This window comes from Copadichromis virginalis, linkage group LG18 (genome assembly GCF_057382275.1).
Source record: "Copadichromis virginalis isolate Kocher_CV1m ecotype Utaka linkage group LG18, C_Virginalis_male_GT1.1, whole genome shotgun sequence".
Taxonomy (NCBI): domain Eukaryota; kingdom Metazoa; phylum Chordata; class Actinopteri; order Cichliformes; family Cichlidae; genus Copadichromis; species Copadichromis virginalis.
Window position 1 is genome coordinate 28,895,728 of NC_140635.1, and position 27,692 is coordinate 28,923,419.

Below are 27,692 nucleotides of genomic sequence, written 5' to 3' on the forward strand. Positions count from 1 at the left end.
GACAGGAGCCACCCTGGAGTATGATAACTGTAGACGGCGAGTTTAAATATTAAACTGGCCTTAACAAGTGACAGCTCTCTAACACCCGTTCAACATGCATGCTCTGTTTCTCAAACACTCGCCCACACGTGTTCCAGCCGTGACAGTAAGTAGCTTTCCTCAGCAAACATGCCTGTGTGGACGTGCAAGTGCAAATTATATACGTGCCTCTCTATCTGCCCGTGTGTGTGTGTAAGTGCATATGCGACACAAGGTTGGATTTGGATTTGTTTTTAATCAGTGGGATTTTGCAAATGGCCTCGGGCTTCTCCCAGGGACTAATTAACGATGTGACTTCAGCACGATAAATAAACACGCGCGCACACGAGCACACACACCAATACGGCATCAAAACGCAAAAAAAAGAAAAAAATAAACATAAAAAAAGGAACACAGAAGAGAGCGTTAGAGTCGGGATTTACAGATGAGATGAAGAAAGCCTACATTTACAAGGGGAACAAACAAATGTGTGGATGCTGCCTGATCCACACTGATGCTTTCTGTCTCTCCCCTAATTTCTTCCCTTCCTCTCTCTTTCCCCTTTCCAGTGTGTTATTGTTGAGTTTTCACTTTGCATTTCTTTCACTCAGTCTCTCTCTCTCTCTCTCTCTCTCTCTCTCTCTCTCTCTCACACACACACACACACACACACACACACACACACACACACACACATGCACACACACACACTTAGATTCCACTATTTAATGTGTTGACAGCCTGCACCCAAGTGAGAGCAGAAGGTTGACGGCCTAAGAGAATTCCTCCGGCTTTTCTACACTGCACCTTATTACACACACACAAACACACACACACACACATTCTGGCTGTGTAAACCAGAGAGATTAGCAGCTCATTACCATACCACAGGGGGGCTACACACAGGGGACTGTGTATTTCTGTGTGTGTGATGGTGTAGTGTCTGTGTGTGTGTGTGCCAGTGTACCTCAGAGCATTGTCTTCTGGTCATAACAACAACTGTTCCATTATTTGTTCGCGCGTGCCAGAGTGAAAGTGTCTTTAATCAGGAGGACAGAAAAACAGAGGCCACAGAGAATTACTGAATATGTTTTCATTGCAGAGACAATCATCAGATTAAACAAATTCACCTCGTTAAGCAGCTAATCCATCTGTCCAATCAGCAGGGAGGACAGAGGCAGCAACACCTGCTCACCTCAGACAGATGTGGAGATGCGGAGGTGATCCACTTTCAGAGTCTCTGCGTGGATTCTGGGGGAGGATTGTTCCATCCTTTTGAAGTCTCGCATTTGGCATAAAAAGGGGGATGCAACCCAGTTTACAAAATTTCACTTACATGAGAGGCAAAGTTTTGCCTCATTTTCATACGTTGTTTTCAGTCTGTGGTACTGTAGTGCCATATCCACATTCAGGGCTATTTTATAGTTTTAAGTAGTGTTTCTTCGATATCTGTCCAGACCAGTGCATCGAATCGATCCATGCACTTTTGGCTCCCCAGAGTCAGTCTTTGGAGGTCTAACAAATTTCTTCAGTTTTCCTTCAAATAAAGCTGAAAGCAATGGACACTCTGCCTGGACTCTAGCTTAGAGACAGGTTGAAGAGCCCAGTCATTCAGGAGGCTTTCAGGTTAGAGCTGCTACTCTACTACTTCAAAAGGAGGTGGAATCACCCTGCAGCATATTATATCTGTCAGCTGGCTTGGGAACTCCTCTGGAGTAGGTGGCTAGGCAGAGGAAGGTCTGGGCATCTTTGCTGGGAGTGTTGTCCCTGCGACCCTAACGGATGGATACTGCTTACAGCTTTTGGGCACACTTATTAATTTAGATAAAACTTAAGTTCGAAGTTATGATATAATTATCTTTAGCTATGGCCTCCCAATATAATTACCTGGTACAATTATGTAACTGTGGAGGAAGACAAGACATCTTGATATATAAAGACAGGAATGTGCCACATATTCCACTTTAATTGCAACATATTTCTTCCCATAATATGCAGACTTCACATTATGATTACAGCACAAATATAATTACTTTAGTGTCAGTGTTGATGCGGTTAATAACAGAGGTTACATTTTGAACATGGACTCTTGGAATAACTGAAATCTGATGTACTGTGTTAATGCTGAAACTGTAGGTGGACACCCAAGATTAGTATCATCAATTCAGTATCTCAAATGTGAAATATGGAATGTGAATATGTAGAAGAAAACCATATGTCATGGGGAAGTTCATTATTTTACCTTGGCTAAGTGTGTGAAATGCTGTCATGAGTTAATATCAAACAGTTCGTTTTCTTGTCTTGAGGTGAGTTTGGTGTTTTGGATGGGTTTTACTGTAGTTTGGTACCCTGTACCCTTTTCCTGAGGGCATCAACTCACCGTCTTTTAAAAGGAGGTGAATTATATCCTTAGTGATTTTCAGACCCTGTTTTATCACCAACTCTTCAAATATGTCCTGGAAGGAAAATAAAAGTTGCATCCAAAAAATCCTTCCAGCCCTTTCAATCAAATTTTGAATTTGGGCTCTAAACTTGGCAGAAAAGTTACTGAACCATGAAGTAATGCCACAACAGAAAATAGATTCAACATTTGCCCTGTAAGTAGTAACACAATTCATTTATCCACTCTATGGACCCTTAGCAAACACGTGATGAGCCCAGCGTAACTGACAAAGTGTCACTTGTTTAACTAATCAAAGCCAGGCTTTGATCTCCACTAGATCTTGGTTTATAGATCTTTTCCTTATTTCTGGGACATACCCGACTCCTGTTCCAGAAAAGTCTCAGAGAAGAAGGTGTGTTAACAAGAGGCTAAATGAGCCTACAGAACTCATCGTGTCATTTGTTTTACAAATCAAAAAAGAGGCTACGAGTTTGAAGCTGATCATCCTGAACAAAGGTATCGTAAACCAGTCAAAGGCTGTGGAGTTAAAACACACTGAAATGGGATGATTCTTTTTGATACGCCCTGTACTGTGATCAAAGTACAGCCTAAATGCAACAAAAGTCAGTACATCGTTCATTATACTGTATACATACTATGTAGCATTTAATATTCCTGTCTTCATTTTTGATGTCAGATTCAATCCTCCTGGGTTTGGATGATTCTCAGAAATCTCTCGAGTGATGCTCAGTGATTCCTAACCTGATATTTTTCTCTTAGCTTGAGGGGAAAGGCTGCTTTGGTTTCAATTTTAGCGGCAGACTTGAGCAGGTCAGCATTTTCACTTCTTAAAAACTCGTGGGGTTTTTTTTTTTGGGGGGGGGGGGGGGGGGTTGCAGTCACTATGTCGTGAGCTTGGGTGTCATCATTTCATATCGAAACATGCATACAATCTATGAATTGCATGACATCATTTTTCGAGGATGACCTCTGCATCATGACTCGTCCCGTACCTCCTAACCGCTGCAGCAGCTGCGTTTTCAGTAGCCTGCTGATGCTCTCTCTTCTTTATAAAGTTTTACGTTCTAGTTTCTTACTTGTTCAGACACTTCTTTACCGTGTGGAGCCGTGTTGCATTATTCACAAGCTGGACCGAAACTGAGAAAGCTGTGGTGTTCAAAGGCTCTTTCATAGCCTCTTTCAGGCAGTTTGCCTTAATTGGAAATTACATTGCTCACTTACATTGCACTGGTTGCAGGGGTGTGCTTGCTTGCATTAAATGCGTATGTTCACTGTCGTCTGTCTGGCCTGTTCAATTTTAATCACATCTGAGATCAAACACCACGCACTTAAACTTAAGAAATATAGTTAGTAAGGTGATACTCACATTTGAATGATGTTGCACAGGGGTGCACTCAGTCTGGGGGTATAGTGTATGTACAGCAAAAAAACTGAACGCAGTCAGCTAAAATTCATTATTTGTGTCTTGTCTAAGATACCTTTCGGAGTCATTTACTGCGTCTTTGATCCCCTGTGCATTAGTTAGGCATCGCAGACGGAGGACAAAACAGACTCTTGACTCATGTTTCTGGCTGCAAGAGACAGCAGGTAGCGTTCACAACAACAGACACATCCCGGGGCAAATCTATTTTAAAGCTGACAGCCGGCAACTTTCTCCTTTAAGACAGCGGAAGTGCAACCTGAAGCCTTGATCAGGACAAAGGCCGAGATTTATTTAGACTTATGAAATGATCACAGTCGTGGCAGTGAAAGCCAGTGGAGAGGTGCATAAGTGCTTTACTTGCTCACACACACACACACACACACACACACACACACACACACACACACACACACACACACACACACACACACACACACACACACACACACACACACACCTCTTCACAATCAGAAATCAGTGCCTGGCTGCAGAGAGAAAAGAGAATTCATTAAACTCAGCCACCCACGCTGGGCCACGGCATAAACGGGGGGTAGCGAGGGAAGCAAGGCGGGGAGGACGATGATGAGAGACAGAAAGAGAGAGAGCAAAGATGGTGAGAAAAAGAGGGAGGGGGGTGAGGAAAAAGAAAAGAGAGAGAGAGAGAGAGAGAGAGAGAGAGAGAGAGAGAGAGAGAGAGAGAGAGGATGGAGTCCTCTTAGCGGGGGCCCATCAAATGAAGTGGATAGGAGGTCAGTTGAACAGAAAAGCTCTTTAGGAGCAAAGGGATGAGAGAGAGACGGGAGAGTAAAGAAATAACAGAACACTGCTGGAGAGAGGAGAGCACGACTATGTGTGAAGGCGGTGTTAGATGGGCTCTGGAGTCTGGAGTTAGTTTGAGATCATAACACACACAGAAGCAATTAAAAGTTGTCCTCACAAACTCATCAAACTGTCTCGCCTCCAGCTAGTCACACTAGGTTGTCCCTGCTCGCCAGCCGATCGGCCCTCCTCGCACCTTTGATTTTGCCAAATCTGACTGACAGCCAATCAGATAATGCGTTCCTGGTCAGCGTGGACGTGACCGGAGGCCGAAACCAGTCGCTAACCTTTGCCGCTCGGTCGTTATCCTGGGCCTAATCCGCACTGTGCTAATCTGGTTAACTAGAGCGGTTTGTGAAATTAACAAAAGCATAATCTAATTCCCACTTAGCACCAATTAAGAGATTACTGACCGCATATCCTATTATCATAATCATCGAGCTCTGGCAAACAGTCAGACTGTGGCAAAACAGAGTCAATAAAATGACAGCAGCAGTCAGGAATGAGACATCGGTGTGGAGTTAGAGATTGTGTGTGTGACAACAGCGCTCACTCAGATAAGAAGCAGAGATACAGCGGAGGAAGAAATGCCAGGTTCCTCTGTCTGCCTTTTGGACACACACAAACACACACTTACACACACGCTCTTCACCTTAAGCCTTTTACTGTCCAGAATGTCAGCAGCTATCTCCAGCACCGCTGCCTGTCACATACAGGGAGAGTGTGTGAAGCCAGTGTGTGTGTGTGTGTGTGTGGGAGAGACAGCCTGAGAAGCTGAGGAATGGAAACATGCAGGAGGGAGGGGCGTCCTTGAAAGAGGACAGAGGTGTTCAGCTGGATCTAATGTGAGGAAACAACTGGAGCACATACATACTCGCTCACGTACACACACACACACACACACACACACACACACACACACACACACACACACACACACACACACACACACCACTGTTGCATCAATCACATTCCTTTCCAGGAAAAAAAGAAAAAAAAACATTTGTTGGGATAAATTCACATGAATCTGCAATCCGTCCGGCTAAATCCATTTGTGCCATTCAAAACCTCCGCAGACCAGCCTTTTATATCACCAGTATAGGAATGGGAGCAAGAGCGGGGCCGAGCCCCAGCCAGGCTCTCTGCAATGGGCCTCAGCATCATTATCATCAGCAGCGGGCCTCTCAGATGCGCCAGCACAAGATCAAAGGAAAGCCTCTCAATCTTCTCCCCTCACTGAGGCAGCACAGAGCTGCTCTATAACTGGCATCTTGGTCCTGCGATAATCCTCCCATTGATCTACTTCACAGAGTTCAGTCTGCACTGAGGCTTCTGGGTTGAGGGTTAAAAGATGCAGAGGAATGTCTGTCAGAGTTTGCAGCACAGGGTGCCAGACCTTATTAAACCATGAGGTGGCCGGGCTGAGCTTTTACAGTAACTTGGTTTTTTTTGTTTTCGTTTTTTTAAAGTGCCTTGCTTACATGAGGTAATTTTAATGTTTCATGAGAGCTTCTAGCATTTGCATAGATTCTACTCACATCATCATTTCGCCTTTTGTAAAAGATACAAAAATGGGTTATGTATTTAGCACAAGCAATTAAAAAGCATATCCGCTGCAACATGTAGGCATGGGGTAGAGGGGCAAATTAATTCACCTTATTTTCTAGTTCCTTCCTTTCCTTTGAAGTCCATGAGGGGGAGTTTGGACTGGAAGGCAGAGGGAGAGGGTGGAGGGTGAAGATGATTACAGGGAACAATAGACCAAAGAGCCATTACCTCAGCACTGCCACTGGGCCTCCAGCCACTCAACATCTCCACCTACTGGTGGCTTGATGCAGTGCCAGCATGTCCTGCGTGGTTGTGCTGACTGGCTCTGCTGAGTTGACAACATGGAAGTCAGCTGATGTAATGTCTGTTGCAACTCACTAAACACTAAACAAGAAAAGAGTGGCTGCAGTTCGAAACTCATCAAAAGTTTAGCCCGTGTATACAAATTGGAGGGATGAGCAAAGTAGTTACTGATGAGTGTGGAGGTCAATCCAGGACATCTGTCAGACCTGTATAAGTGGAGGTGATATTTTTCCAAGTTGTGACAGATGTTCAAAATAAACATCTAAACATGCCTTTGGATTATTATTATTATTATTATTATTTCATGTTAAGCTAAGTTAACTATCATTTTCACACGATTGTTGAACAAGAGCTTTAATAATAAAATGCTACATTTAATTTGAATGATTTGGGAGAATGCTTCTTCCAAGACATGGAGATGTTTGTGCATTTGTTTGCTTTATAATCTATCAATGTGACAAAAGACTAAAGACATCCCTCACACTGGCCAATTAAATATGAACCTTCAGCTAGGCAGTTAGCTTAGCCTGACAAAAGCAAAACAAATAGATGTCTAGGAATGGGGATCAAGAACTGGTTCTTGTAGAAAACTGGTTCCCTGTAGTCCAGTTTGTTGAAATTTTTAGTCTTCCGTGGATATCGATCCTGTTTATCGGTTCTTGCATTCGCACTACCATTTGCTGATTTTAGTTTCCGTGTCAGAAGGGGAAATAGAATTGGAGTCTACAGCATGGATATGGACATTATTTTTACTGTACAAAAGGACAAGATAAATAACTGCATCCAGGACAGAAAGAACTGCATTATGCTGCTAATACAACTTTGGTTCTTTGCAAGCATCTGCCAAGACAGCATGTTAACGCTAAGCTAGTCAAGAACCCAGAGTGAGAGCTGAGTGAATGCTGACCCCAGCATTCACAGGACCGTAAAATCAACAGGTAACAAGCAGATAAGCAGTCAGGCTGCAGCATCCTTTCTACCTGTCCAGGTTTCTAAAGCAGAATCACTGTGGCGATCGCTTTTTTGTGCTGGTTTTCATCTTTGCCTTGTGCGGTCAGCTTTGTATTAGAGATGTGTGTCCTCATTAGGGATTTGTGTATGTGTGTGGGGTTGTAGCCTCAGGTTTATGTTGTTAAATGGTGATTATGAGACAGTGTGATTCAGCTATTTAACGGAGTAACATGAAAGTATGGTAACAAATAGCATACCAAATTATGTATCCAGTGTATCCAGTGAATAACAGCTGCATGGGCGGAAGTGGGAACACAGTGGCGATTTGGTGGACCGGTACCTGGGTCGAGCTCGTCTTAATGAGCCTGATGCATGGTGTCTTCCATGTCCCAGGTGATGGCTTCCACCTTGCAGGTGGCAGGAAGGATATTTGCAGGCTCTGGTTGATCAGTGTTGGTGGAAAACTGGTGGGACAAGGCATCAGGCTTGATATTCCTGGAACCTGGACAATATGAGATTGAGAATTTAAAGCGACCAAAGAAGAGAGGCCAGTGGGCTTGGTGAGCATTAAGTCTTTTAGCGATTCTTATATAGGTAAAATTTTTGTGGTCTGTCCAAATGATAAAAGGTTGCTTAGCACCTTTTAGCAGTTGCCGTCATTTTTCTAGGGCCAACTTGACCCACATCATAACTCCTCACCGCAGGAGTGAGGTGACGCAGGAAGAAGGCACAGGGTTGTGGCTTACGTTGGGGCCCTGGATGCTGAAAGAGCATGGCTCCAACTTCAGAATCAGAAGTGTTTATCTCTCCAATGAATGGCTATGAGGTGTGAGGTGCAGAGGTGAACAACTGTTTTAGCTTAACAAAAGCTGCTTCATCTTCAAGGACCAGACATATTGGAATCTTGGTGGAGGTGAGGCGAGTAAGTGGTGTGGATACCTGGCTGTAATTCTGAATAAAATTCCGGTAGAGATTGATGAAACAGAGGAACCGTTAAAGGTGTTTGCATGATAAGGGAGTGGGCCATTTTTTCACAGCTTGTATCTTAGTCGGGTCGGTCTTCACCTGTCCTCCAGCCAAAATATAAGTGAGAAATGTGACAGATGAGGAGTATAACTCACATTTCTCGGCTTTCACATGTACTTGTTCTCAAGGAGTTGGTGCAGGACGGTGTGGACATGAATTGAGTGCTACTCCAGAGTCTTGGCGAAAGTGAGGATATCGTCTAGATACATGAACACAAAGATATTCAGAAAATCCCTTAAAACTTTGTTAACTAAGGCCTGGAAAGCTGCTGGAGCATTGGTGAGGCATGGCATAACCAGATATTCAAAATGTCCTAGGGGTGTGTTGAAAGCTGTGTTCCATTCATCCTACTGCCAGATGCGAACTAGATGGTAGGTGTTGCATAAGTCAAGTTTTGTGAAGATAGTGGCCCCGTGAATGAGTGCAAAGGCAGAGTTGATCAGGGGTAGTGGGTACTTGTTTTTAACTGTGATTTAATTTAGACCTCTAAAGTTATTACAGGGACAGAGTGTCTTGTCTTTTTTGACAACAAAGAAAACACCAGCACCTACCAGGCAGGAGGATGGATGGATGATGTCAGCTGCCCTGGACTTACGGATGTATTTCTCAATGGTCTCATCTTGGACGGTGACAGGTTGCAGAGTCTGCTACAGCGCAGGGAAGGAGGTGAATAGCGCAGTCATAGGGCCTGTGAGGTGGAAGAGACAGTGCCTTGTCCTTACTGAAAACCTCATGCAGATCATGGTATTCTGTGGGAACTGGAGAGAGATCTGGTGGTGGAGAGACGGTGGGTTATGATTGGTGAGTTCCTGAGGGTATACAGGGAGTGCAGAATTATTAGGCAAATGAGTATTTTGTCCACATCATCCTCTTCATGCATGTTGTCTTACTCCAAGCTGTATAGGCTTGAAAGCCCACTACCAATTAAGCATATTAGGTGATGTGCATCTCTGTAATGAGAAGGGGTGTGGTCTAATGACATCAACACCCTATATCAGGTGTGCATAATTATTAGGCAACGTCCTTTCCTTTGGCAAAATGGGTCAAAAGAAGGACTTGACAGGCTCAGAAAAGTCAAAAATAGTGAGATATCTTGCAGAGGGATGCAGCAGTCTCAAAATTGCAAAGCTTCTGAAGCGTGATCATCGAACAATCAAGCGTTTCAATCAAAATAGTCAACAGGGTCGCAAGAAGCGTGTGGAAAAACCAAGGCGCAAAATAACTGCCCATGGACTGAGAAAAGTCAAGCGTGCAGCTGCCAAGATGCCACTTGCCACCAGTTTGGCCATATTTCAGAGCTGCAACATCACTGGAGTGCCCAAAAGCACAAGGTGTGCAATACTCAGAGACATGGCCAAGGTAAGAAAGGCTGAAAGACGATCACCACTGAACAAGACACACAAGCTGAAACGTCAAGACTGGGCCAAGAAATATCTCAAGACTGATTCTTCTAAGGTTTTATGGACTGATGAAATGAGAGTGAGTCTTGATGGGCCAGATGGATGGGCCCGTGGCTGGATTGGTAAAGGGCAGAGAGCTCCAGTCCGACTCAGACGCCAGCAAGGTGGAGGTGGAGTACTGGTTTGGGCTGGTATCATCAAAGATGAGCTTGTGGGGCCTTTTCGGGTTGAGGATGGAGTCAAGCTCAATTCCCAGTCCTACTGCCAGTTTCTGGAAGACACCTTCTTCAAGCAGTGGTACAGGAAGAAGTCTGCATCCTTCAAGAAAAACATGATTTTCATTCAGGACAATGCTCCATCACACGCGTCCAAGTACTCCACAGCGTGGCTGGCAAGAAAGGGTATAAAAGAAGAAAAACTAATGACATGGCCTCCTTGTTCACCTGATCTGAACCCCATTGAGAACCTGTGGTCCATCATCAAATGTGAGATTTACAAGGAGGGAAAACAGTACACCTCTCTGAACAGTGTCTGGGAGGCTGTGGTTGCTGCTGCACGCAATGTTGACGGTGAACAGATCAAAACACTGACAGAATCCATGGATGGCAGGCTTTTGAGTGTCCTTGCAAAGAAAGGTGGCTATATTGGTCGCTGATTTGTTTTTGTTTTGTTTTTGAATGTCAGAAATGTATATTTGTGAATGTGGAGATGTTATATTGGTTTCACTGGTAAAAATAAATAATTGAAATGGGTATATATTTGTTTTTTGTTAAGTTGCCTAATAATTATGCACAGTAATAGTCACCTGCACACACAAATATCCCCCTAAAATAGCTAAAACTAAAAACAAACTAAAAACTACTTCCAAAAACATTCAGCTTTGATATTAATGAGTTTTTTGGGTTCATTGAGAACATGGTTGTTGTTCAATAATAAAATTATTCCTCAAAAATACAACTTGCCTAATAATTCTGCACTCCCTGTAGCTGAGGTGAGGATTGTGTTTCTTTAACCATGGGTGGCGAGGATTAAGGGCGTATCTGTGGAGGCGGAGGTGAAGAACCAGAGAGTCTGCCAGTGATTACCTGGTGACCAGGCAAACAGGTTTGTTTTGGTGAGTGATTAAGGTGAAAATCTATTTGAGTGCAGTGGCTGGTATGGGTGATTCAAGTGGGAATAACCAGCAGGTTTATTAGTTTAAACAGCCTGGTGTCGATTAAGTTCCGTTTGGCACCGGAATAAATGACAAAGTGAAGTGGGTAAGTAAATTTGATTCAAACTAGAAGACACTGGCAATAGTAACCGGGGCGTGGAATTGGTCAGAGGTCTGTATCCCCGAAATCACCAGTGGGCACAACCTTTTGGCTGAACTGGACATATGGCAAGAAAATGATCCGATGCTCCGCAGTAAAATCATTTGCGTAAGTGAACAGCCCATTTGCGTAGGCTCAGGGAAGAGGGAAAGGTAACTGAAGTGGATGTTGACACGGGAAGTGGAGCAGCAGATGCAGAGATTGGAAAGGAGCGCAACAAGGCTTTATGGCACTTGTAGTTCTTTTCTGCCTCTCTCTTTCTTAGGCGATTGGCAATCCTGAGAGAGAGAACGAGATAGAGACCAAGGCTCGTGAGAGGCTAATTGATCCTTCGTTTGATCAATAAGGACTTGCAAAACTCTGCCTGGAGGACACTAGTGAGCACTGTAATAGGAAACCCTGCACTGACCCAGTTCCCCGGAAAAGGGTTGAGGCACCCTGGAAACAGCGTCACAAAGCACCAGCATGAGTTGAGGAGAGACGGCAGCAGCAAAAGAAGGTGGGGCTCCCTTGGGAGTTGAAAACGGGGTTTGCGTGGTTAAAACGGGTGGCTGACTGGGGACGGAATCGGACCTTATTTCCAAAACCTTGTTGATCTCCTTAGCCTCGCTGATCATTGTCAATGCATGACAGGTGAGCAGGGCAGGTGAGGAACCAAGCCTCCACTCAGAAGGCAAGTGCAGGTAAACACAGGAAGGAAGTGGAAAAACAGCAGATGCGTACTCGGATCCTGACACCATCACTATCTGGGTGAAGAAAACCGTAGAAAATACAGAAGTGCCTTGCATTCTGTTTGAAGGCCAACACATCCAACACATGGCCTTCAGACCTCCAGATAGCTCTGGTTGCAAAAAGACTTCCAGTTTTATAGAAGTCTGTGGGAAAACAACTTTCTGTCTGTTCTGACCTCTGTAAACACTTTCCTGATGAGTTAATGGGCTCAGTCATTTGATATGGATCATACTGAATGAAAGAAAGTCAGCTGGGACTGACGAAGTCACTTGGATGAGTAAATGTGAAAATGCTGCGTCCAGATGAGGAATCAATGCGCCAGCACTAAAGGACATCATGGCAGCTACTTTCATCTTTTGTACTGTCTGTGATTGCAACCAATGGAGTCGCACCCCGCTGGGTGGTGAAAAAAAGAATGCAGGTTTGAAGCACTTTCCCACTGGCTTTACTTTTCAGTCTTACCTACGTCTGCCTTTTACATGCAGTGTACAATATTAAACATGGGTTTTATCAGCCTTTAGCAGTGCTAAAGGGAGGAGATTTTAAGTGTTTTTTCAGCCATGATTAAATATAGATAGTCTGCTAAGCTAAGATAGCTGCCCATTGGCTGCGGCTATCAACGTGGTATTATTCTTATCTAACTCTTGTAAAGTGATTTTGCAGAGATGTCCAACTATTTCTGTTACAGCTTGATTATAGCTATTAAATTGAAAAGGCTACAGTCAAAGTGAGGCAAGCGTGAAGACTACATGCAGATTTTGTGTTAGAAATAAAGACAGAATTGTTGTCAGGTTGTTGAGCTGCTTTATGACTGTGGGTTTGGTCAGCATGCATTAATGTGAATTTTTAACTGGGAATGCGAACGTGTTGACAAGACTCATCACATGTGGTTTTCTCTTTATAAACACTCACAGGTCAGCTCTCTTTCTCTCTCACACACACACCTACTCAGACGCCTCCGTCTTAACCGCACAATTTTCCAAAGCTCGGCAAAATGCATTGATAAGGGAGTGCACACACACACACACACACACACACACACACACACACACACACACACACACACACACACACACACACACACACACACAAACACACACCGCAGTGTGAAATTGGGTCAGCAGTGGAGAGTGGGCTTTAATGCTGAGCACATACGCTCTCTAAAACTGATCTGCATATTCATGTGGGTGGCTACCAAAATGACACACACACATACACACACAGTTACAAGCACACACATAAATAAGTACATGCATGTACACATTGGCCTAAACTTATCCATCCCACACACGTGCCCACATGCACGCATACATGCAAATGCACTCACACACACACATACACACACTCAAACAACAAAGCACAAAGAAAAACCCTAAATCTCATGGATATTGTAACTGTCAGGCAGCTACAGGGGGCATTTACGCTCTACTCATTCTAATTCTGTGGCTAAAAATGAGTTTCTTCCTCTCCCAGCTGTACCATGTCAATCATTTTTCTTCTTTTTCGTTTCACTTCTCTTCCTTACTTTTCCCCCGCTGGCAAAAGCAGTGGCCATCTTTCAGGGAAAAGCAAAGTCCGGCTGCTGCCGGCCGCCCGGCAGAACAGCTCTCATTACTTCAGAATTTGTGAGTGAGTTATAACATTGTCAAAAGTCTTAGAAGTGCTCACACTTCACCCAAAAGATATTCACGCGCCAAAAACAGAAATAAATTACCATTGCCTCACATGATTCTGCTCCTGAGCCTGGAAGCGAGTGGGAGAAAGAGAGGCAGAGGTGTGAAAGAAGGAGGGATTGGGGAGAAGAAAAGGAGAAAGAGGGAGGTGGGTGGGGGGGAATGAGAGGTCTCTCCCTTAGGATATACTTGTCAAAACCCCCTACTTTGCGTTTCTGACTTTTTCGGCAATGAACAACAGTTTTCTCTGACAAAGCATTTTCCTGCTTATTTGCAGACGGAGGGAGGAGACGGGGCTCAAGTTGGAACGTGAGAAACTGAAAGGATATAACAAAGGATTCAGAGCCAGTAAGCAGATAGCTCTGAAGGCCGCTAGGGGCCAGGGGAGAGAAGGGGGACGGGGGGGATGAGGTAGAGGGTAGGGGTAGCGGTGGTGGTGGAGGTGCTGGTGGTGATGGAGGTGTGTGCTTGTGGTGGTGTCTTTTGAAGAGAGAGATGGTAAGGGGAAAGAGAGAGGAGGAGATGGAAAGAATGAGACAGAGAGTGTGTGTGTCTCCTGTGTATGTGTTTGGGGACCCACACAGTGAGGCCTGAGCATGTGATTTGTTTCAGAATACTAATGTCTCTTTGATCTCCACCGCTTTAAAAAAAACCACTCTGCTGGGACTGTAGGCACACACACACGCACACACTCTGACACGTGCACACAAATGCATATATGTATTTATATACACACTCTACCTACGAGCACACACATAGCCACATTAATATTGTTGCGTCCCCGCAACTGTCCCAGCTCATTTATGCACACACACCCACGCACACACCCACATACTCCAGGGTGTCTAATCTACTTTAACTATAATCAAATCCATAGAGATCCAATTACAAAGATAGAGGGATATTTGTTTTTCTCTGTACATCCTAAAAGACTAATTAAATTTTCATGTAAAGATGAAATTATTTGATATAACACAAATGTCTTTTCATTTTCATAATTGTAACGTGATATCTTTTAATTGGGATTCCTGTGACTGTTTCTGCCTATTTCAGCTTCATTTGTAGGCCCGTTAACCTGTGCGGAGCTTACTTGCACGCACCCACACAGAATCATGATTTACTCTTCTTACCTTGCTCTTTTTTTTCCTCTACACTTCCATCATTATTCAAAGTCAGGGTCATGGGGGCTAGAGCATATCCCAGCATGCACTAGGCAGGAGGCAGTCAATCACCTCCTGTTAGTAACTAAGGACAGGAGCAATCAAATCCTCTAACAACAAAAAAGAAAAAAAAAGAATTTTCTGAGTTGTTTGTCTTTCATTTCTTTCCTGAGTCTGAAAAGGACATAGAGCAAAGTCATTAGAGTCTACAGTCATGTATGCTTGTATTGCTGTGGGGCTTTAATTAGGCTAACAGCTAACATCACTAGCATGCTAACATATTCATAACAAACTTGCTAGGTACTGATATTTAGTTGGTATTTTTGTGTAGTAATATGCCGTCTGACAGTATTAAACTACAAGTACTTACATCCGCTGAGGAGATTATGCGTTAATAGTATTTACATGCGTGCTTGTTATTCTGTCTGTATAGCTCAAACAGTTTTGAATGAATTCTGCTAATGCTATATCGAGCTAAACTATGCTTCTTGCTGCCATTATTTGTAATTACAAATAATCTAGGTAGCTCTGTTTTGGAAGTTCAGTTAACTCTAAGAATGTGTTTTGTCTCTAGGGGCCACCACATATAAACATATATAAATAAAACCACTTTTTTTTTACATTAGTAATTCCTTTTGTGCATAATTTTATATTACTGTTAATTAATTAAAGCAACAAAACAACCTGAAGAGCCGGTTCGGAGCCGAAAGAGCCGGGTCTTTTTAGTGAGCCGGGCCGAAAGAGCCGGTTCTCTAAAAAGAGCCGGGAATCCCATCACTAATGTGGGGATTCTAAAGATCACATTACTTTGGACCCCCGACCTCTTCTTTAAATTCAAATAAGGCCAAACTTTCTTAAGATGTCTTTTATTGATAAACTTTGCTTCAAATTTGACTCAGATAATACTGGTATAGGGTTTTAAATATCACATTATAGTTTGCATCCAATGTCCCATTTGACCTCTGACCACCCTTTCTTTCAAGGGGGGAAGGCTAAAAAAAATTTTAGTCAAAAATGTCTTTCACTTGAAGTGAATTTTTCTAAATAATGAAATTAATGCAATATATTTATGCTAAATATATTGAAAAGGGTTTAAGCAGGGCAATTAACAAAAGCCTGCACATTGCACTTCTTTTACTCCACTACACACTTTTAAAGTACATTTAAACCACCACCAGTAGGCCCTCTGACCTACTGGTGGTGGTCAGAGGGCCCGGTGGCGCCAGTGTCCGGCAGCCTCGCCTCTGTCAGTGCGCCCCAGGGTGGCTGTGGCTACAATGTAGCTTGCCATCACCAGTGTGTGAATGTGTGTGTGAATGGGTGGATGACTGGATATGTAAAGCGCTTTGGGGTCCTTAGGGACTAGTAAAGCGCTATATAAATACAGGCCATTTACCATTTAAAAAGGACAAAGAAAAAAATGAATGTATACAAATTTGAATGCTATTCCCTGAAAAGTAAATACTGCCCAGAGACTGAACTGCCTTGGTGGAGGTTTACGCTCTCCGACTAATTCTTGTTTTGACTTGCAAAGTCATTTGAACTATGTTTTCTAACTTCAGTCTTTAGTCTTCTAATTATAGTTGACCAAACTACAATATCTTCTTAAGGACGCTCTGCTGCAGTTCAGCTTCATTCCTGGTTTAAAGAAATAGCCTGTTCCAGAAGCTGATGGTGAGAGTATAGTTGTCTTTGATTTTTTTGTTAAAGTCTGGACTAGAGTGACCTGGTGTGGGACTGTACAGCATTTTTTTTTTTTTATCCCTAGTACACCTGTCCCACATATTGATACAATGTTCCACATTTTACTGGCTCTAGTTTTCAAAAATCAACCCTGAAAAACAGGTACTTTTTCTAAAGTCTGCCTTGTAGCTAATGGGTGTGAAGAAAGCCAGTCATCAAGGGTTTCCTGCAGGTTAAGATTTCACTGTATTTGCTGCCTACGCTATACCCACAGTGGAAATTGCAAGCTACCAGAAAGTCACAATACACAAATGAAAAAGAAAATACCCCAAATAAAAGGAACACACATACAGTGAAAACTGAAACTTGTTGAAAGTGGTTGAAACTGGTGGAGGTCGATTCTCCGAGAGTTTTCGTTCTTTCTTTTTTTAATGTTTTTGTCAGCATCTCACAAGAAACCAGCAGCTCAGAAAGAGACGTGACCGTTGCTGGATGCACCCCCACTGAAACCCAACTGACCCAACTACGAGCCACAACAGCAAGTGAAATAACAACAGTTTTAAAGGTTATTGGGACAAAAAACCTAGATGACAGAAAGAAGACTACAGTAAAATTTTTGCTTCTGTTTATGCCTATAGTATGTCCGGATTCACATATTTATTTTACATTCTAAATGCTTCTGAGCATTAGCAAACTTCCCCACACAAACATATTCTCTGCCGCACAGTTAGCTTGCCAGGATTTGGTCACCCTAGTCAAAATAGTGTAGCAACTGACAAACCAGTGATGTTTTTTTTCCCGATACACTTCTCATTTGGAGTGTCCCTGGCATTTTTGCTCTTGGATCTGATTTTCCTGTAATATGAAAGCAGAGCTTTGTGTTAGTCGACTCTTGCATGCTACAGTGCAATCTTGTTGGAACCAGAAATGATTCAGTAAATTAGGTTGATAAATGCTCCATGTGGTGACCTACTTATTTCAAAGTTTCATGGCAATCTATTCACTTGTGCTTGAGACAAGTTTCAGTTTTTAATTTATTTTTTTCCCCCTTGGTCTGCAGTCAGCTCATATTTCTGTTTGTAATAAACCTCAACTGAATATGAATAAACTGATTGTTTGGTAAACCAGCATCTTAGTCATTTCTACAATTACCCCTTACATAAATACAATATCGATTGCCAGTTTTTGAAAAATTAGCTTATTTTCCTTTAATACTAATGGTAAAAGCTGACATTTGCTGTTGATGCTGCAGAAGCTCTAGATAGCTAAAGAGAATAGGAAAAAAAATACTATGGTGTGAAACCACAACTTGGCTCAAAATATGGTGATGATGTCTGAGTTTGGACAGTTATTTACAGTAGTGTGGGGAAACACATCACCAGAAATCACAATATTTCTAAAAAACGGAAGGTGCAATGTTAAGCACAAGTGTTTTTGGGAGTATTTTCTTTTGACACAGGATGTTTCTCCGTACTGCTCAGGCTTGAAATAGCAAGGGGTTAGAAGTTTCTTTCCCCCAGCAAGCCCCAAGTCTCAGTTGATACATGGTATCTGTCAGCTCCTCCCTGATGAACACCTCCAGCAGCAGCCTCAGGGACGTCAGCGCATGCAGCTGCTGGCCAGGCTCTTCTGGGTATCCAAGTCTTGCTTTTTTCAGGCAGCAGATGTAGCAGCTTGCTGATGCCACCTCTCATAAGGGACTGGCACAATGTAGCAGCTCCAGCACATTATGGAATCACACTTGGTAATACGTTACACATAGGTATAAGATGATCTGACCTGCTTAGAGCTAGATATGGTATCGATGTCGTCATCTTGTCAGATATAAAGCTGGAAAAATTAGATTTTCAACTGAAAGTCTAACTGGGAAAAAGTGTAGCTTGTCGTAGGAAACCCACTTTGTCTCCTTACTGTGCTGTTATTTGTTTTGTTTTATTCTACAACTTTGTTTTGTTGGATTTTGTTGAGCATGTCATCATCTTGGTATTTTGAAACTGAACATGTTATGCTGTAAGCATCTTGGTTAGAAAACAAAACAACAATAACAAAAACCCATATGTGATGAGAAGGTCAATGCTCATTGGCTCATGACTTACGGTTGACAACTCATTATTCCACAAGCATGCAGTTTCACTGGCTTCATTCTCCCAACCTGGAAACTATGAAACTACTCCAATGTTTTTATATTGCCTATGGTCATATCCTGTGTTCTTGCTTTTGTTTTTACTATAAATACATATACATAATTGACAAAATAAACATCAGACTATATTAAATAATGCTTGAGACTATATTGAGATTGTAAAGTCATCAGGAAAATGTTTACTCGAGTCATAAATGAAGGGAGAAGTAAGGTTGCGTTCTCACTCACTTCTATAGGGCTTTGGAGTTGACGTCACGCCGCAATGCATTATGGGAGCGCAGCGCCATTTTCGGGGTCTACGAATCAACACAAACACACTGTGTTGGAACGACGACTACAAGAAAGATGCTTAAGAGCCTCTCAAAAGAGAATGAACTGTATAGAGACCGATTGCGTCCAGAGGCGAAGCAGCGGTACTTGCAGAAAAGAGCGTGCATTGGAAATGTGGACCCGTATGACATACGGCCGTGGAGTAGAAACCCTGAAGACCAACCGCTACTGACGTAGCCTGACCTTGTCTGTGGAGTCAGCGCGTACAAGTCGTCATTCAAACAAAGGTAAGTCAGCTCGAGTACTGCGAGTGAATGCGTTTGATTTCCCTGCAAACATTCACATTAGTGCAGCATAAATTCATTCATGAGGGGAAATTACAGTGAGAACATGTGGAGGCTGTTAGAGGGATAACATAGTGAGTTCAGTGCATTGATGAGACACTGTCCTGAAGGTTTGTTGTTCTTTATGGTTAAAGAAATTGCAATGATTTATTCATATTTATTATAAATAATTCTAATTATACATCTTGCTTCCATGTTTGTATCCTGTGTCACTAAAAATACATTTTATTTTAGTTTTATACATCGATTAATGACCTGCAGAATCTCCTTATCATACTAAGTGATTCATAATTGTCACTTTATGCTTTCTCCATCTCTAAAGTGATGACATCCTTGCATTACATACTTTAGGTTCATTTTCTGCAGGCAGGTTTCTGACAGAGAACAGGCAGATTTAGAATATAACATGCAGCGTTCTATAGATGGACACATAAAGAAATGAAAAATGACATGTATGTGCAAACTTTCTAAACACTTTGTTACATTTATGATAAAGTAGATAAAACACATTTACCTCAGCCTTGGCTCATAGTTCTTGTCTTTAAATGAACTTTGTCTGTGTGTGTTTCAGGTCCTGCACTCTCAAAGACTGAATGAACCAGCATTGCAGCCATGGGTCACTGTGAGCATCACAGGGGAGGTTGAAGCCGCCCACTGCACCTGTATGGCCGGAGTCGCGGAGACCTGCAGCCATGTCGCTGCTCTTCTGTTTAATTTCGAAGCAACAGTGTTGATCTGTGGCACAAGGACTGTTACAGATGAACCTGCATACTGGGTTTTGCTGGGTAATATGACCAAGATACAGCCAGAGGTTGGCCATAAGATAGACTTCTCCTCTTCAGCTGCCCAAAAAAAGGCTCTCAATCAAAACATAAACAGACCGTCTGTAGTGACAGGGAAAAGGAGCCGTCCTCAAAAAAGAAAAATCCCACCTGCTACTGTGGAGGAGTTGTCACTGCTATTGGATACTTTGCTGGAACACAGTAAAGCTGTGGGTTGTGGGAATGACCCATAATCTTTTATCTAGGGGTCTAGATTTGTGCCTGTAGTGCACTGCTGTGTAAATAATTTGCATTTACTGAATATGTACTGACTGAGTCCCGCTGTTCAAAAGTTGAATAAACAAACAAACTAATTTTTGCCTGTTTTTTTTTTTTATTAAAACCACCTTATAGAACATCACATCAGTTACAATGTAGAATCCATGTCATTTATAGTTTACAAATGACAAAATGTTTACACAAAATCATGAGTGTTTACATGATATCACCCACTACTAACATTACTTTATTTACTGTATCTTTTGAAAAAATACAGCAATTTTAACAGCACAATACTTAACTCATTCACTGCCATTGACGTCTATAGCCGTCAATGGCAGTGAATGAGTCAATGGGTTTAACTCATTCACTGCCAATGGCTGGCAGTGAATGAGTTAAGAATATTTAACAGGAGCAGGTTTCATTTCCCCTGGTTTTATTATCACACTGTTCAACAAACGCAGCAAACCTTCACCATCTTATCCAGGAGAGTCACCTCTTCACCCTCACATGGAAGAAGTAATCTGATTGGCATGGTGGTATGTTTGAAGCAGGTCCCTTGTGTAGTGCTGGAACCCAGTCACGATGTTTCATCCATTTCATGGATGAAATTTGCTGCAATAATGCCAAATAATTAGCAACTCTATAAATAGAAGGTAGTTCTGCAAAATCACTCAGTAGGATGTTTGTTCTAATTTGCTATGAGCTCAGAGCGCATCGAAAATAAAACTAATAGGCTATAAAAAGTGATATGAACATATTTAGAACTTACCGGAATGAAAATGTCAGGAGCACCAACAGATATTTGGAGATGGAAGAGAACTGGATATCAGCTCGTCTCACAGCTGCTATCCAGACTAGACGCCTTCGTTTGGTAACATCGATACACGAGCTGCCTCATGTTGCTTCCAGGTTGGGAAAGAATGAAAAGATAAACCCTTTTCAAGCTTATTCTCTTGCCGGTCGTGCGATCGAGCATTGCAGCCGACCACACAGCAAATACGAACCATGGCTGTTGTGTGTGACTTCGCTCCCTTTTCACTTGCGCTAGACCCCCAAAATGGCGGATCGGGCCAAAATCCTTTCCACGCCCACCCCCGTGACATCACGCTCCAAAGCCCTGAAAGAGATTTCTTTCTTCATCCAATGCCCCCTGGTGGCCATCAGAAAGACTGCAGCTTTAAAAGTACCATTTATAATAATGCTCTGCAAATTTGAACTAAAACCTTCACCACAAATGGAGCACTGTTTTAACAGTTGATCCCTTCCACTGTTTCCTCAGGAGACTTGTAAAAAAGAAAGTTTTTCATTGTGTTGCCTAGTTAAATAAAGGATTACCTGACTTTCATGTTGTGGTACTAATTGGATGTTATATTAAAGTGCAGTCTAGCTTTAGTTCAACTTTAGTTGATATCTTCAGTACAAAGTCTGTTTGTTTTTATCTCCTGCAAGCTTTAGTTAATTTTAGAAGTTTAAAAGACTTTATTCATTAGTTGCACTTTTCAGCAAGAGGCAACATGCACCTTTTATTTACAGTCTATAGCTCTCGCAAGCTATCATCAGTATGTGTATTTTTTTAGATGCACTGGCCAGACAATTTTGGTGAAAAAGCCCCCACACAGTTGGAAACTCGCTAGTGAACAAAGCAGGTCATGCAGCAGCTTCAGAGCCAGCTATTCCTCTCTGCAAAGGAGACCAAAGCAAAGCTTACAGGAGAGCAAACATTCACCACGCATTCATTATGGGTAAATAGGTAAATATAGGCACAGACTTGTTAACCCAGTTGTTTAATCTGTTTGGTAGTCAATGTTGCCTTTACAGTTTGCTTTTAAGTCTCAGCGATTAAAGACTAAAATTTGTGAAAGCAACTTGATTTAGTGTAACTGCAAAGAAATAAATAAAAGTATCTTAGTGTCAATCTATTCTCACTCATAAGGTTTTAAATACTGTGTCAAAGCTTCAAGCATCCCTCAGATATGCACAAAGTTTCCATTGCTGTACCATATTATGTCATCGATGAGACTCTCTCCACCAACTCGTCACATATGGACACTTGGACATTAAAAATACAGAAAAGAAAACAGAAGAAAATGCACGGGGCTCAGGTATGGGCTCCAGTTTGTGGACCCGCCATGTCCTACAGCATCTACGTAGCTAGGATTATGTAGGCCTACTTGCAATTGTACTAGTAAGAAAACAATTCAGTCACCTGCAATCAACAATCTACTGACATCTAGTGGTGCAGTGTTAAAAACTGTATTTTTAATGTGTACGTTTTAACCCAGTCACGATCTTTTGTTTTTGGTGTGTAAACTTAACTAAGCCTTGGTGCTTAAACCTGACCATAAAGCAAGTGATAAAGAAAATAAATCCGGTTGTGAAAACAAAGCAACACAAAGTGCGAAACACACTGGAATAGAGAGTGATCAAAACTTACTTCAGCATCACCCGTTCGACCTGCTAATGCTGACTTGATCGCACTGTAAACGAGGACTGTTCTTCCTCAGCTTCTCATACTGCTGCAGTTGGTGCTTCAAGGCACTAACATCAAAGGACATTAAGGTGGCAGTAGAAATCCCATCTTGTTCATCCAAATACCTGGCAAAATATGTTTGCTCCTATGATGCATTCATTATTTATTTGTAATGAGGATAAATTGGCCCTGTAACGTCAAATATTTATCATCTTTTTACATTTAGAATGCATTTTTAAATAGCTGTCCCCATGATTTGATCAAACTACAGCTTCTTACTCGTCAGCTCAACCTATTTTTCGCTCCTGTAATGCTGCTGTGCGTGTTGCATGTTTCTATGGGCTATCATCAGTAATAATCTCGACTCTGTCATGAAGCATCAGCTGCAGTGCTCATGAGTCAGCCTTTAATCTTTGCATCTGTATCAGTAAAAGCTACCAACCCAACAGGATCAATGGGAACCTTTAAGGGGGAGAAAGAAATGCACAAATGAGCTCCTTTTAGATAAAATGTGACAGCTCATTCCACTAATTGTTGCGCAGGAGTAGCTTTGGCTCTTTTAAACCCTCACACTATAACTCTGGACAAACAAATGTCTGCCAGAAAGCAGTCCACACCCCAGCATGCCCTCAAGTCCCTCCCAGTAGTTCTCTGCAGGCATTTGAACTCTGTGTGACAGACACACGGATAAATCACAACACCTATTCCTAAAACACAGCACTTTAGGACCTTTGAATAGAGCCATATTTCTTGAAAGCCGCTAGGTTAGCAGTAGCAAAGTAAATGGCGCCATCTTGCGGCCAGTGGCTTGTTTGCACAAAGTGGGCGGCGCTAATGACGAAGGCGAACTCGCGCTGCTTCTGTGTCGTGTACAGGAAGAAAGTTGAAGATGGTCCGCGCGGAGCTGGCGGCTCGTCTGAACGACAGAGAGTACACAAACTGGCTGAAAGCGGGACGCTGTCTGCTCATACTGAAGGATGGCCTCCTCCCGTTTACCGACCGACACATGAGGGCTTTCCACGGAGATCTGCTTAATCAAAGCGCTGTGCTCCGGAGCCCGTGCAGGGATTCATGTAAACCTAGAGGGAATAAGGTGTGCTTCGTCATTTAATGAGCTGGTGCCACTTAAATGCCCTTACCTGTGGCAGGTGATCAACCACAACGAGCTTATTGCCACCTTTATTATAGGCCGTGTGCTCTCAGTAGATCTTCAGCTTATTTTTATTATTGTTGTTGTTGTTGTTGTTGTTGTTGTTGTCGCACTAACTCACATAGGTTTTAAACAGCAAGTATGTTTATGTTTGTGTAGCTGTCGGGATGCAAGGTGTGTTCAGAGTGGCAGAAGGCGATCCTGAGACACCACAGGCAGCCTGATGTTACAGTCAACTGGGACAACTGTTTCCCTCCATACTGGAGGACAGACCACTGGGAGGTGGCAAAGGTAGGAAGCACATAACAAAGCCAGCGTTATGAGACGCAGCTGTAATATGAGCTGCTGCCCCAACTTAGAAAGAGCAGCAGAATCTGTGAGGTGCATGTTTCTGGTATCTAACAGTAAAACTTAAAAGTAAACAAAAAACTAAAACTGTGTGAAAAGCGTGACTTAAAAAAAAGTAAGTAAAATAAAATTGAGTCTTGGTGGAACTTTGACCTGCTAACTAAGATAAAAATAAAAAATATAGAGGAAGCTTTATTTTTTGGTTAGTTTGGCTTAAAAAAATCTTATCACAACTTCCCTGATGAGGCTTTGCTGGATGTGTTTGTGAGATTCCTGATGTTAACAAGACTTAGTCAGCTTATTAAATAATTAAAAGGACTAGAAACTGAAACTAATGACAACTAAAACTCTAAGCATTTTCAAACAATAAAAAGCGAAACGGAAAGTAACTGAAATGAAAGTGACTTCAAAGCAAAACTTCGAAATGAAAACCCCCCCCCCCAAAAACTAATTAGAAAATACAAAGTTATAATAACTGTGCCAGCGCAGGGCAAAAACATACAGACTCATAAAGTGTTTAACAATGACACAGTTCTAATGTTGCTGAAGTGCAGGCTTTCAGATTTAATTTAAGAAGTTTGATAAATGTATTGTGTGCTGTTTTCTCTATTTCACCCCTTTGAATGTACAGGAAATCAGCTTTATTGATTTGCTTTTGTAGTAAAATGCACTTTTGCTCCAGCTTAGACAAAGGATTTGAAGTTGTTTGATAAATGGTTTTATTTTCTGACACATAGCCAAAGTTTGCCACTGTACTGCAGACAGTTCACCATAGTAATTATACATGTAGCCGGTGATCACTGAAGGCATCAGGAACTCTTTCCGAGCGTCACACAGGCTCTTTTGTCTGTGATGAACATGTCCTGCCTGATGTTTTCTTGTTAGTTTATGACCACATTAGGAGGTAAAAGTTCTGACATGGATTTTTGCATTGGGCAGCTGTTCATAGGAACTTGAAATTTACAGTCAAAAAGGCATTTTTGTAACTGAACTTGCAGCTCGTCAGAGATTACACATCACTGTCAAAGTCTGCAGTCAGGAGCCACCAGAGCAAAGAGAAGATGGTGAGTTTCAATGTCTTTGCAAACCATTCGTTGGATTGGAGCTGCTTAACAACATTATTCTTGTTATATCTTGAAGTACTATGTAATAACAACAATTGACTTTAAAAGTAAAAAAAAAAATGTAAACATTGCATTTTGTAGAAAGATGCAGAGTGCATGGAGCTAATGGCAGCCCCTTTCTCTCTCTCTCTGTCTGCAGGCCTTCATGCCACGAGGTCAGGCGAAGGTGAAGGGTGCGGATAAATGCGACGCCCCTGCTCTGCTTAACCTGATCAACTACTGCACGTATTTCTCATTCGTGGATCCAAAACTGGTCAGAGAGGTACTCACTGATTTTTGTTCAAACGGGCACTTTTCACGTTTTCTGTTAGTCATGTAAAAACTTTATACTTTTTTCCAATTTCATTCAGTTGTTGTCTTATAATTTTCCAGAGTTGTATTCCTGCTATGGCTGGTCAGATTGATTTGAAAGGGTGTGATGATTGTTTTAACCGGTACTCTGTAACGTGTTCGTTTACTTCCAGGTGATCCGATGCAGGAACGAGCTGATGCATTCTTCTGAGTACCGTGTGACAGATGATTGGATGCAACACTACTGGACCGCTCTGAACCACTTTGTGAATCAGTTCAGACACGTACCTGAGATGGCAACAGTTGGAAACAAAATAGACGAGGTAAGCGTGTTTGTGTAGCGCCACCGCTGGAAATGCCCTGCAATAGAAGCGAACTATTGTCTGCGTGTGTTTGTGTTCTGTAACAGTTTCTGTGTATTTTTTTCTTCCTAGATGCTGACCCTCAATTTGTCAATATATGTGTCTGGTTTGGATCAAATGGATTCTGGTGGCTTGGGCGATGGATTAGAGGCTGATTTTGTCAGCCATAAGGAGTCTGGTGCTGACGTCGGCCAATGGGAAGCTGAGTTGCTAGAAGAGATGCTGCAGGAGCTGCTGCATGCTGCTGATGAGGATACTGATAGCCAGACACAGGTGGGAAAAGGAACGAAGGCCTTCCTTCATTTCTGTTTATGCATTTTACACATAATGCATAAAAGGAGTATGTTTCATGACTTCTGCTGACTGCTTCTTTAGGACACAGAGCGGCTGAAGAGTCTGGGAGGGTTCCTGCAAACCAACAAAGATCTTAATGAGAGGTTCTCTGCAGAGCTGCAAACCATCAACTCTCTAATGGCCAAAGAAAAAGGAAGAGGAGGAAGTGAATGAGGAGCACTTTGTGTTCTGTGTCCGTGTATATACTTAAAATAGCTTAACTTCAGAACTTAATCTGAAGGATGAGGGCTTTATATCTAAGCACAGTGGGGCTTTATTTTTTAAAAATTGTATATTATAATATTTGAAAAAAGTCTTTTGAAGTCTTTCCGTTTTTTTGCACATTTTTCAGTCTTAACTTTCAGTTGATTGTAATAAAAAATGGGCACCTTATGAGTCATTGTCAAAACGGAAATACAGAAATGGAAAGCTGTAGTTCACATGACGAATAAGTGTTCTCTTCCTGTCTAAGCTAAAAACAGCTGGCAGCTGGGCAAGGGAACATTAGTTTATTTGGTGTCTTAGGTCATTTGAGCTCTTTTTCTATTTTAAGCCATAACTTTAAAAGATGTACAGAAGTAAAATCTAAATAAAACAATAGTTTTTAACCCTTAACCGTGAAAGGCTGATGCAGTATTGTCATGACCCAGCTGGGCAGGAGGTTGGTGTAGACAAACCAAGGAGAGACGTAGGATTTTAATTATTAAATTAATAACATAGTTTGCATCTACCAGGAGGCTGAGGGGTAGAGCTGCTAGCTGCTAGTCTTTTCTCTCTGGAATGTGTATATACGTACATAAAATAGTATTAAAGTGCAGTCTCAGAGTGCTTGATTAGATATATGCTGCCACTTGCGACAGGATACAAATCTTTGTATTTTATAACTTGTGTTCTGGATTTTTGTTTGATATTCTCTCTCACCAGTAAACTGGAAAAACAATTAAAATTAAAGCTGCAAGCAGCGTTATGAGGGCCCTCGCACCCCCGGCACGTCGAGCCACTGCCAACACCTCAAACCGGCACGTCCGATGTGATGTCACATTGATGGATTTCATGCTTTTAATCACCAGCTAACATTTCATCTTATTCAACCAGGATTATAGTCATGCCACTAGGTGGCGCTCTAACCATTATTGACAAATAGCATAACAAACATTTCCAAGCTCGAGTCTCATCACACCTGCGACCTTTGGGAGAGATTGGACATTGTGTTTTTTAGTGACAGCAGATTACTGCTTTTTGCGAGTGATTGGAACTCTACGTGCCGCCATGACCACCCCGTTTCCCTGAACGGAAAAAGCTTCGCAATTTAACATCACAAAGGTCTTTAGATTCTACACACTGAAGAATGCTTCAATATG

General features: G+C 42.2%; 1 protein-coding gene across 2 annotated transcripts; it reads left to right on the forward strand.

The window, feature by feature from the left end:
• Window positions 1-23,574: 23,574 nt before the first annotated feature.
• On the forward strand, window positions 23,575-26,946 carry LOC146688196 (uncharacterized protein CXorf38-like). 2 transcript variants are annotated; one of them, XM_085439738.1, is made up of 7 exons: window positions 23,575-23,816; window positions 24,033-24,164; window positions 25,220-25,285; window positions 25,485-25,607; window positions 25,810-25,959; window positions 26,071-26,271; window positions 26,374-26,946. In XM_085439738.1, the coding sequence occupies exons 1-7, from the start codon at window positions 23,613-23,615 to the stop codon at window positions 26,503-26,505; spliced, it is 1,008 nt and encodes a 335-aa protein (XP_085295864.1). In that variant the 5' UTR covers window positions 23,575-23,612; the 3' UTR covers window positions 26,506-26,946. The 2 variants fall into 2 exon arrangements, with proteins under 2 accessions (XP_085295864.1, XP_085295865.1); XM_085439739.1 differs by lacking the exon at window positions 25,220-25,285 and having other exon boundaries at window positions 23,576-23,816.
• Window positions 26,947-27,692: the final 746 nt, after the last annotated feature.

Coding starts and splice junctions, on each gene's coding strand:
- LOC146688196 (XM_085439738.1), top strand. CDS start 23,613: ATGGTCCGCGCGGAGCTGGCGGCTCGTCTGAACGACAGAGAGTACACA. Junction 25,286..25,484: donor ACCAGAGCAAAGAGAAGATG/GTGAGTTTCAAT, acceptor CTCTGTCTGCAG/GCCTTCATGCCACGAGGTCA. Junction 25,608..25,809: donor ATCCAAAACTGGTCAGAGAG/GTACTCACTGAT, acceptor GTTTACTTCCAG/GTGATCCGATGCAGGAACGA.